This window comes from Argentina silus, assembly GCF_951799395.1.
Source record: "Argentina silus genome assembly, chromosome: 7".
Lineage (NCBI taxonomy): Eukaryota > Metazoa > Chordata > Actinopteri > Argentiniformes > Argentinidae > Argentina > Argentina silus.
Window position 1 is genome coordinate 22,249,643 of NC_139661.1, and position 11,885 is coordinate 22,261,527.

An 11,885-nucleotide genomic window follows, 5' to 3' on the forward strand; every position below is an offset into this window, starting at 1 on the left:
TAGGCTCTCACCTCTATCGAATGAGAATGTATCGGGTTTAATTTCCTTTCACACTACATTTTAAATTACAAGTAGGCATAGCGAAAATAATAATAATAATTGGAAGTTAAATAAAATGGTAATCAAGAGATTAAATGAACAGTAAATGAATAGCGATTACTGAATTTAGGCTTAATTCGTGCTCTTGAAATATGCCAAACATAAATTGATTTATTTCCACCATTAGGCCTACATCATTACGTAACATCATTACAATAAGCACCAGGACTAACTCCGAGAAGAAGAAATAACTGGATAACTGAAATGACACTTTGGCTGTGCGTTCCTGGCTAGTGCTACAACAATCGGGCGCGGTAAAAGCGCTCTGAGCGCACAGTGACATTTTCAAATCAATTTTGGACCAAGAATAAACATTTTCTGTGAGAAAAATATGATTTAATCTGTGAAATGTTCATTGAACCCGATGTCTCCTCCACAATGGTAGCATAATTGCAATGATGCGTTTCAAACCAGTCATGCGTAAAATGGTGATGCGTAAAGTGGAATGATGACGGTCTCTTTCTAACTCTCTCCAGCTCCACAACTGCGGCATCTCTCTGCGGTCCGTACCTGTGTGACGCTGGCGTCGTGAAGCGCGCGCTTCCCTCCCCGAGGACAGTTTTGGATGTAGCACGCAGAGGACAGCGCGAGGAGTCCGAGTACGCACAGCGGAAGCGCGGAACTTGGCATTGCAATTACACGGAAAATGCGCACCTGCATCCTTCCAGTCTCCAACCTCACGGATGAGTGACAGCTATCCGATGCGATCCGTTATTTATATGGGGATGGGTTGGTCATTCAAAATGATTTGACGTCAGAGGTTTCTTCGTACATATTCAACATCTATGGACATATTCTTATATGAGTCAATCATCTAAAATAGCCTTTTCAATCATCTAAATTCGAATCACTGCCCCAATTCTGTTTTGCTCCTTGATTCAGTATGATTCTCTCGAACATAAAGTAAGCTAAATAAAACAGAGGTAGTTTTTTTGGTGATTTGTCACCAATTGGTAAATGCAATACGGGTAGAGGAATACTGTTCACATTGGAAAATTAAACATTAAGAACATGATAGACTTGTTTTCCTATATGGCACTCTCATACAAAACATAGACAGAGAGATAGACAGCTAGATCTATCTAACCCTAACCCTATATATAGATAGATAGATAGATAGATAGATAGATAGATAGATAGATAGATAGATAGATAGACAGATAGACAGATAGACAGATAGACAGATAGATAGATAGACAGATAGATAGATAGATAGATAGATAGATAGATAGATAGACAGAGTCACAATATGGCCTGTATGATCCCATAAAAGGAATAGCGGGGATGGAGGACAGAGAGAGAGAGAGAGAGAGAGAGAGAGAGAGAGAGAGAGAGAGAGAGAGAGAGAGAGAGAGAGAGAGAGAGAGAGAATCACACTGCAGTGTCTGTCTCTGCATCAGATATAGTCCATCTAAATCTGTCAGTACAATACAGAGCTGGTTACCTGGCAGAAGAAAATATCTATTCCGTATTCAAGACTGCATGTACACTGATGTGATATAATGTTCATGAATTATTTATAGATGTGATAGGTCATATACAAGCATGCAAACAAAGGGTGGCTTGAACAAAATAAATTATATTATCATGTGCCATATGGATTATTGTTTATTACTTTTATCATAATGGGGACAAAGCATTGATTATGCATGTATTTTGCGGGTGGCTTTGACAGGGACTCAAGTGTCCACATCTTTATTACAGAGAGAGATCATTGTTTAACATTCATGTATCACATAAAGGACATAATTGTCCATCATTCATTGAAAAAACAGCACCAATCCGTTTTTGGATGTATAAATGTATGATATATATTCACTCACCAAACATTTTATTAGGAACACTATACTAATACTGGGTAGGGCCTCCCTTTGTTCTCAAAACAGCCTCAGTTCTTCGTGGCGTTGATTCCACAAGATGTTGGAAACATTCCTTCTGGTCCATAAAGACATGATTGTATCACGGAAATCCTGCAGATTTTTCAGGTGCACTTTCAAGCTGTGAATCTCCCGTTCTACCACATCCCAAAGGCGTTCTATTGGATTCAGATCCGGTGACTGGGAAGGCCACTGAAGAACACTGAACTCATTGTCAAGGTCATGAAACCAGTTTGAGACGACTTTTGCTTTGTGACATGGTGCATTATCATGCTGGAAGTAGCCATTAGAAGATGAGTCAATTGTGGCCATGAAGGGATGCACATGGTCAGCAACAATACTCAAATAGGCTGTGACTTTCAAGCGAGGATTGATTGGTATTAACGGGCCCAAAGTGTGCCAAGAAAACATTCCCCACACTATTACACCACCTCCACCATGAGAAGGTGTACAGGTGTTACACCACCTCCACCATGAGACATGTGTACAGGTGTTCCACCACCTCCACCATGAGAAGGTGTACAGGTGTTCCTAATAAAGTGTTCAGTGAGTGTATGTAGCCATTGATTCTTGAAAAATATGACCTATAGATGCCTTGAAGCTTAATACAACTGTCTTGTCATAACCCAAAATATATTTACATTTACATTTACAGCATTTAGCAGACGCCTTTATCCAAAGCGACTTACAACAAATACATTTGTTTAAGTAAGTGAATCATTTATCCAACAGTCATCATAAGACAAAGTAATCAATGCTCACACCAGGGGCCATTGGCAGTCGTAATGCCAGAAGCCAATTTTATTTTATTTTTATTTTTTTATTATTAACAGGAGAGAACTTGTACAGGGGGGTAGTGGGGGTGAAGAGGTCTCAAGGGTTGGGGTTAGGGTTAGTACAGGGGGGAAGTGGGGGTGAAGAGGTCTCAAGGGTTGGGGTTAGGGTTAGTACAAGGGGGGTAGTGGGGGTGAAGAGGTCTCAAGGGTTGGGATTAGGGTTAGTACAGGGGGGTAAGTGGGGGTGAAGAGCTCCCATGTTGAGGTCAGAGTTGAGAGTTGTAACTTGTTGCGTTGTAACATTTCTCAAATGACGGATGTGGGTTTAATGAATTTCTAAAGAAGCAAAACAAGTCCTGGTCAAAATCGATGGTAACATTTGCATTTCAAATAGACATTTAAATGACTGGTTTAATTGTTGTGTTCTAGATAAATGGCTTGTTTCATGCCCAGGCTTGTGTTCCACTTCTGTCATTATGCAGCTGATTAATTCACATTAAATAGCGAAATTAAACAGGCACATTGCTCAGAAGCACAAAAGGGCGAGGGGGTGAATTGTGTGTGCTTGATTGTGTTCTTGCGTGTTAAATTCAGAAGCCAGCCACCTGATGATTAGATTAGAAACAGCTTTCCAGACTGATATGACAGTAAAAACATCACATGTATACCCTCATCAGAGGACGGGCTCATTGTAATGCATGGAATGGAATGAGGAATGGTATCAACTGTATGATATACCTCCACCAGCCTCCACAGATAACAGTATTCTGCTACTTAAACTTTGACTTTCAGGTTTGACTTATTCACAGCTGAGGTCTGTACAGTGTGGATGGTTTATGTCTGCACAGCCCATAGATAGTGTTGTTTTTGTTTCCCCAATTTAACCCCAGTGCGGATGCATCAGAGGGAGAGTGTGGCAGCATTGCCTTCCACCATTCTACTTGTTATAAAAGGAAAACTGGGTCAGGACACTCATCAAGTTTTTCTTATTGTCATGGCAACTGACACTTATCTGTATATTTGCACATACAAGAAATTGACTTGGTGAGGTTGGTGCATGGGACATAAAAAACAAATAGCAAATATTGATGGAGGGAGTAGAAGTGGGAAGGAGGGGGAGGGGGCAGACAGAGAGGAGAGGAGGCGTTGAAGGTGCTCTCCTGTCCGGCTGACCACACAGGACAAGGTCCCGCCGTCTGTCCCAGAGCAATACCACACAGGACAAGGTCCCGCCGTCTGCTCCAGAGCAATGCCACGCGGGACAGGAAGAGAAGAGCCAGAGATGGACAGGATGTGAGCGGTGAGGAATGAGGATTGTTGTTTAGAAGAGGAGGAAGAGCGGAAGTCCAGAAAGAAGGTGGAGAGGAGAGGTGGAGGAGAGGTGGAGGAGAGGTGGAGGAGGTAGAGAGTTGAAGAAAAGAAGATAGAGAGAGAGAGGAAGAGGAGAGGAGGGTTTTTCTTGTTCTCTCCATTATTATACGGCAACCTTGGTCCACTCTACTGCCTCTCTCCTCCGAACATTCTTTATGCCTCTGAACAATGAAAGGCAGGCAACCCAAGGCCTGAGAGAGACAGGGAGAAGGACGGTGGAGGACCCAGTTCCCTACCAGGTTAACACTGAGATGAGACAGACAGAGAGAAGGACGGTGGTGGACCCAGTTCCCTACCAGGTTCCCTACCAGGTTCACACCGTGAGAAGAGAAGGTGCAAGTCCTTTTATTAGGTTACCGTGTTCGTTAAAGGTTAGTTTGATTTGAACCACCTCTGTTTCTGATGTAAACGACATGCTTTAGAAAGGTAGAGACTTTTTGTGTGGATTCTCTTGGTTTAGAGAAACTGAGTGTAGCCTTATCAGGCTAACAGAAGAGCTAGGGACCAGCGTGCAACCATGAACAAAGGCTCCAAAAACACCTCAATACGTCTTTTTTTTTTTAAACTGCTCCCAGTATAGTAATATATAATACATACATGCCATTTAGCTGATGCTTTTATCCAAAGCTACTTACATTGCAGTGAGTGCATACATTTCAGTATATATGGTCCCAGCAGGAATCAAACCCACAACCTAAGCGTTGTTAGCAACATGCTCTACCGACTGAGCCACAGAGGACCACATAATGATGCAGGTCTTCAGATGACGTACATGAATTTGTGGCTATCCAAACCTCTTCTGCAATGTTATATTCCATTTTGTTGATGAGGCGTATTACTGGTGCCTGTAATTTTCTCAAATCCAACTGACATTTTACAACATGCTATTTACATAAAAAAAAATAGAGATTTGGTTAAAAGAATCTGAACGTATCCTTTAACCAGATACTACTGTCTCAAGAGAGGGAAGTTTCCGGCGCTTCTCGAAAGCAAACACAAAGGCGGCGCGACCAAGCAGGGAGAAAGGTGTGGAATACGGAATGAAACACATTCAAAAGAAGTTCTAACAAACATATTTTATTGAGGTATTTGGTAGAAGGTGTGCAGGAACATTACCTGAGTCATCGTTGACCCGGTCCGCCGTCATCCGGTCCTTAGGCATGTTGCCTACTGCTCACATGTGCAGTGAAGGACACGCGTGTGGAAAGTGAGGGTGGAACCACGTGTTGGGTGGTCGACAGCACACGCATGTTCAATGGGGGCATATCTGTTCAACACAACACATTTCTATCTGAACGTTCTCGTGAATTCGCCTCGAGAGCCCCGTTCAGTGATTCAGTCAGTGATGTACGCGTGTGATGTCACTTGAAGAGGCAGGGTCACGGCAGGTGGGACACAGGAAGCGATTGGGCGACGCTGTGGTGACACAGTCTGGTGGACGTGACTTCCTGTGTAGGCAGGGACGGCACAGGAAATGGCCACATGGTAGGCGGTAGGCAGACAGGGAGGTAGAGTAGACGGAGAGAGAGCAGGAACACAAACCACACCTGCTTTCACCTGAGAGAGAGAGAGAGGGAGGGAAGATAAGTACAAAGTATTGAGAAAACTTAACGGCATAATCTGGAAGACCTGCACTTGGAGAGTCTTCCCATACGACACCTCTCTCTGTCATGAACACTGCCAGCTGACTAAGGACAAACAGCGGTCTGCTGGAGTTGGATGTACTTTACCTTCCCATAACAGTACAAGTACAATACTCCAGGTCATTCATATCCTGAAATATAATTTGTTCAACAATTTACCTTGCGGAAAACAAACATTTACTTATTGCATCATGTCCTACAAAGGAGGAAGGAAACATCTGCGTTATGAATCATACAAACAAGCCCCATTTCCTTGTGTCTGTTCCCCCATGCCCTCTGACCTGCGGGGGGCTCAGGTGTGTCTGCAGTCTGTCTGTGCTGGTTCGAGGGCGAGGCAGAGGAGGTGAAGGAAGGTCGACCCTGCAGGGCAGAGAGCAGGGCCTGGTCCAGGCTGGCCGTCAATCGCTGCTCATGGGAGCTACCACTGGGAACTGTGAGGAGGAGGAGGAGGATGACACACACACACACACACACACACACACACACACACACACACACACACACACACACACACACACACACACACACACACTTCAGTACAGGGGAGGACACATAAGAGGAGGAGCCCTACCAAAGGTGAGAGAACACCAGCGTTCCTAAAGTCTACCTGAACATAGTTTGGAATCAAAGGCGTATCTTAAAAGGTGGGTATGAGTCCAACAGTGGATTCACAGATTTCCGAGACGTTTTGCGAGGACTCACCTGTCGAGTTGGTTGCAGAGGTCGCGTGCGTTCTTGGCCTTTTTGATTCAGGCAGTTGTTCATCAGAGTGGCCCCCCCTGGCTGAGGCTGCCTTGGGCTGGGCAGTGTCTGTGTCCCCTCCCAGCTCTCTCTTCCGCCCACATCCAAAGCGTGGCCCTTGATCTTGGGCATGTGGTCTCTCCTCTCTCCTTCCAGGGTGGAACTTAGACCCGTCATTCCCATTCTCCGCCCTGCTCCCTCCAGAGCCACTCCCTTTGCTCTGTGTAAGCTGCTGTCTGTCCCTCTGTGTATTTCCACTAATTGCCTTCTGTTGGAGTGTCTGCGTGAATGTCCCACTGTTTCCACACAGCGCCCCCTGGTGGCTGGCTGACTCTATATTAGCACCACTACCACCACCATCACCACCAGGATCACCAGGACCACCAGGACCAGGACAGTCTCCAGACTGCCCTTCCCCCTGTTGAGCTAGGAGTCTGGATGGGTGGGGGGTATCCTGCCCCTCCTGTCTCCCTATCACCCCTTCCCTGAGGCCTGCCCCGGCCTGGAGGATGAAGCGGTCAATGCGGCTTTTCAGGTGGGGGTTAGGGAGGGGTTGGGAGTCTGAGGTGAAGGGGACCCCCGTGAAGGGGTCATTGGGGGCCCGCCCCCAGGTGGCTTCCCTCTTCTCGTACTCCTCCAGAGTGGCGTTGTCCACTGATGCTCCGCTCGGCAGCAGCATGGGTAGTGACATCACTTCCTGGGTCAGGGGATCGAGGAAATCTTCAGGAACGGATGTGAGGCTGGTGTCAGACAGTAACGTTTTTGCAATAGATTAGAGTAGAACGAAATACAATGGAATAGAATAGAACTGAACCATACATAACAGTGTTAAAATGAGATTAAAAAACTGGTCAAATAAACCAAATGAAAAACATACCTTGATGTTGTCAGCGTCCGTGGTGGATGATTGACAGGTGAGTGCTGAGAGGCTGAGGGTGGAAGGCTAGGCTGCGTGGGCGGCGGTCTCAGACTAGCGTTGTAGTCCCGGTGGGCTCGACTCACCCTCTCCAGCTCCTCTGGAGAGCAGCAGCGAGCGGGCAGCCCCCACACCGCCAGGGCCTTGAGCCCCATGGCGGAGGCAGATCCGCCAAACGGCACGGTCACGCGGAGCTGCGTCACAGAGCCTAGCGACAGCGGACCCCTGCTCCACAGCTCCTCCTGCCTGGACCTGGGCGGGGGGGGCGGGGCAGGGGAGGGGCAGGGAGGGCGGGAGCGTGAGCGAGGATGTGAGAAGCAGACGAGAGCCTCCTCCCTCAGCTCGCAGCGGCCCACCAGACAGAACTGGCGGGCGTCCGTGTCCCCCTGAGCGTGGCCACACTGCTGGTTCCATCGCTGGCCCTGGGTTTGGCTCCGTTGTTGAGCCTGGTCCTGGCTCTGTTGGCCCCATTGCTGAGCATGTCGGCTCCACTGGTGGCCCTTGGATTGGGCCGGTTTATGACCTTGTTGTATGTGTTGTTCTTGGCTCTGTTGGTCCCATGGTTGGCCCTTCTCCTGGGCCTGCCGGAGCCCTGTTCTGAGGCCCTGCTCTGGGTTGTGCGTCTGGGGCAGTAGGGGGTCTGAGCTGGTGCTGATCTCCAGCCTCTTGCAGGCCTGCCCTCGGTCCATGCCCCAGGGCCAAAGCTCCACATCCACCCTGCACACCTCCACCTTGAAGGCAAACTGCAGCGTCACCTGGGAGCAGATATGGAAGGAGTAGAGCATGAACAGTATGAAATGACAGAAAACCAGAAGCACGCATGGAAGCCTGTCCTTAAGCACTTACCCTGCCCTCACCTAACAATTAGGGGGCTTGAAAAATATCACACACACACAACTTTTACCTTCTCCTTATTGCATCATCTCACCTGCACGGGAGGACGCAGGAAGTACTCCAGCTTGAAGCCCCGCCTCCGGACAGCTGGGTCAGCTGACAGGAGGTTGGTGACGTCATACCCATCCGCACACAGCTAGGGGAGAGAAGTGCAGAAAGGGGAGAGGAGAGGAGAGGAGAGGAGAGGAGAGGGGAGGGGAGGAGAGGAGAGGAGAGGAGAGGAGAGGAGAGGAGAGGAGAGGAGAGGAGAGGAGAGGAGAGGAGAGGAGGCGAGGCAAAAAGGAGATGAGGGCAAGAAAAGGGAAGGACGGAGGGAAAAGAAGAGGGGGGAGGGAGGGAGAAGAGAAGAGCCAGATAAAGCACAGCCAACACAGTATCAGACATCTTACGACACATGTAGAAAGAGAAGAACATATCAAGGTCAGCTGTGACTCAACCTCCCACACACCACCTTGCCCCCCCCCCCTCCTCCTCCTCCTCCTTCATCCTCCCCCCTACATACATCCTGCTCTTCACGTCTTCCACCCATATGCATCTCTCCATCTACTCCTCCTTCTCTCCTTCTCCAAAAAAACCAAAACAAACGTGTGGGAGGACAATGACGGGGAGAACCTGACAAAAGAAAAGCTCATTAAGTTGGGCACCAAGGTTGCCTTCAGTAGTTAAGCAACAGGAGAAAAAAAAATAAACGTTTTTCAAACGGAGCCTACGTTGTCTGCTATTGAACACAACCCACGTTCAGAGAGTTTCAGGTAGAAGGTCTGTCTGTAACACAGACTAGAACATACACTGTCAAACACATCGGTAGGCCTAACCGTGGGCTGGGGTGTACCGTGTTGAGCTATGAATTTCGACATCTCAGACATAGTTTTAATAACCTAAGTATTCTCCAGGTGAAGAGCAGCAGCACTGGATCCCTACAGAGCAGCACTGGATCCCTACAGAGCAGCACTGGATCCCTACAGAGCAGCACTGGATCCCTACAGAGCAGCACTGGATCCCTACAGAGCAGCACTGGATCCCTACAGAGCAGCACTGGATCCCTACAGAGCAGCACTGGATCCCTACAGAGCAGCACTGGATCCCTACAGAGCAGCACTGGATCCCTACAGAGCAGCACTGGGGATTCTGTTAACAACATAAGTTGAATGTCATGTAATGTAATTATTGGTACCTTGTTGCACTGGACAGTGGTCTGAAAATGTGGCAGGCAGAGATTTATCACCATGGTCTCGACTGACCCTGTGAATAAAATTAATCCGTTATGACTCATACCATTCACAATTCTTTAACAATATACACTGACTAAGGGAAATCGCTTTTCTCCAATTGAATGAAATTGAATGTTTTCAATAAACACACTGAACTTTGGCTTTGAAAGCAGATTATGTCTTTCAGTGTGTGATTGAGTTTCTATCATGTTGATGTCGGTCGTCCCTCCGGCTGCTGAGACACTTCCCGACAACTTGGGACTTGCTGCAGAAGCTGGCTAGCTTGCTAATGTTCCTTGTGGCTAAAACATATTACCTTGTCTGCAAATGTTCTAGTGAACCAAACTGTTAACATGGAAACGAGCTGTCTGTACATCAATACGGAGACTGGAGCTCTTCTGGTTAAAGGTTTGCCTTGACAGGTCCACCATCGCGGGAAGGCACCGCTAAGTCCCAGCTAGCATGTAGCTACAACACAACCAACATGCTGATGATGTAGGGAAAGGGAGGGAGGACAAACCTCGTGCGTAAAATATTATCGCGATCGCAATTGCGACTGCACAGTACTCTTTCAAACCAATTATTGGCTGTTACCAATCCCTGATGCTAATTTATGTGATAATGAATGTATTTAATGAATACCTTACAATGTCTATTATGCACATCAGAGATTGGTAACATATACATTGTTTGGTGGTTATGGTTTTGACAATTCAAGACAATACAGAATCATCAAATGAGATGTAGACCAAATATACACTCACCGAACACTTTATTAGGAACACCTTCTTATGGTGGAGGTGGTGTGATGGTGTGGGGAATGTTTTCTTGGCACACTTTGGGCCCGTTAATACCTATCAATCATCGTTGGAATGCCACAGCCTATTTGAGTATTGTTGCTGACCATGTGCATCCCTTCATGGCCACAATTTACCCATCTTCTAATGGCCACTTCCAGCATGATAATGCACCATGTCACAAAGCAAAAGCAGTCTCAAACTGGTTTCATGAACATGACAATGAGTTCAGTGTTCTTCAGTGGCCTTCCCAGTCACCGGATCTGAATCCAGTAGAACACCTTTGGGATGTGGTAGAACGGGAGATTCACAGCTTGAAAGTGCACCTGAAAAATCTGCAGGAATTGCGTGATGCAATCATGTCATCATGGACCAGAATCTCAAAGGAATGTTTCCAACATCTTGTGGAATCAATGCCACAAAGAATTGAGGCTGTTTTGAGAGCAAAGGGAGGCCCTACCCAGTATTAGTATAGTTTTCCTAATAAAGTGCTTGGTGAGTGTATGTATTAGGGAAATTGATATTTAATGTAACCAAATGTTTGATAGGTTGGTAATCTGTTACAAATATGTGTTTTAATGTTTTATTGTTTGCTGAATAAAATGACACTCGGGACCAAAATGATGTTGACGCGAATGCCTTTATTTCTTCTGCTGAAGACTGCCACGGAATGACCTTCATCAACCCATCACAGGAACAGAAATACAAACAATAAAAATAAGTACAAAAACATCGGTAGCCGTTTGTTCTCTAAAACATTTATATCAACAACATCAAAAGTAAACAACGGTTTCGGAGATGATTGCTGCATTTGTACAATGCGGTAGATCAAAGGAAAATGGATGTATCTACAAACTAAAGAATAGCTCAGATGGCATGTACTGTATACTTGGTCAATTCACCATAACATATAATAATAACAAAATGATAGTAACAATTAACTTTTTTAATATTCATACATTATATCTTTGTATGCTGGAAAAAACAGGTACACATAAAAAGCCATGATATCCACATCTGATTCCACTGCTAGTCTGAACTCCTGGATAGAACATAGTGGAGTCAGTCTGAACACCAGGCCGTGGGGAAGGTAGTCTCTTCCTTTGCATGGTGCTCTGGCTCTTTGGGATGCATCCCATTTTGAAAAAATTGCACCCTTTCCCTCTGCTCTTACTGACTTGTTCTTGCCAATCTGCAAGGAACAAGTGATTGTGACAGTTTTGAGAATGGAATACAGCCTTTCTCTGGCCCAAGCCTTTCACATTTTTGTTGCCTACTTTCATCACTGACCCTGTCCCTGGCCGACTATACCTAAGCACAGTGTGACCCCTGACCCTGTCCCTGGCCGACTATACCTAAGCACAGTGTGACCCCTGACCCTGTCCCTGGCCGACTATACCTAAGCACAGTTTCAGTCCAGTCCTCTCTTTCTGCGCGCTCTATTGGCACTTGCTCCTCTCCTTCCCATGCGTGTATTTTTACATTCTCCTGTACATCGGGTATACTGACTGACTGGTCCCTCCAGTTAGTACATCCTCAAAATTCTTATAAAAGCATTAT

The 11,885-nt window shown here is 46.3% G+C and overlaps 2 protein-coding genes across 5 annotated transcripts in view; both read right to left on the reverse strand.

The window, feature by feature from the left end:
* avp (arginine vasopressin) overlaps positions 1 to 729 on the reverse strand; it is a gene marked incomplete at both ends in the record, with an annotated part of 1,218 nt that extends 489 nt beyond the window's left edge. The window contains one exon of the mRNA XM_083672642.1: positions 610 to 729. Coding sequence (XP_083528768.1) covers positions 610 to 729 — 120 coding nt within the window. The remainder of the gene's footprint in view (positions 1 to 609) is intronic.
* A 4,455-nt stretch (positions 730 to 5,184) lies between these two features.
* Positions 5,185 to 9,964, reverse strand: ubox5 (U-box domain containing 5). 4 transcript variants are annotated; one of them, XM_083672755.1, is made up of 7 exons: positions 9,845 to 9,964; positions 9,492 to 9,559; positions 8,352 to 8,453; positions 7,385 to 8,178; positions 6,469 to 7,247; positions 6,048 to 6,197; positions 5,185 to 5,680 (listed from the first exon to the last, which is right to left on the reverse strand). In XM_083672755.1, the coding sequence occupies exons 2-7, from the start codon at positions 9,543 to 9,545 to the stop codon at positions 5,463 to 5,465; spliced, it is 2,097 nt and encodes a 698-aa protein (XP_083528881.1). In that variant the 5' UTR covers positions 9,546 to 9,559; positions 9,845 to 9,964; the 3' UTR covers positions 5,185 to 5,462. The 4 variants fall into 4 exon arrangements, with proteins under 4 accessions (XP_083528881.1, XP_083528880.1, XP_083528878.1 ...); XM_083672754.1 differs by having other exon boundaries at positions 9,685 to 9,964; XM_083672752.1 differs by having other exon boundaries at positions 9,492 to 9,964.
* Between the last annotated feature and the right edge of the window lie 1,921 nt (positions 9,965 to 11,885).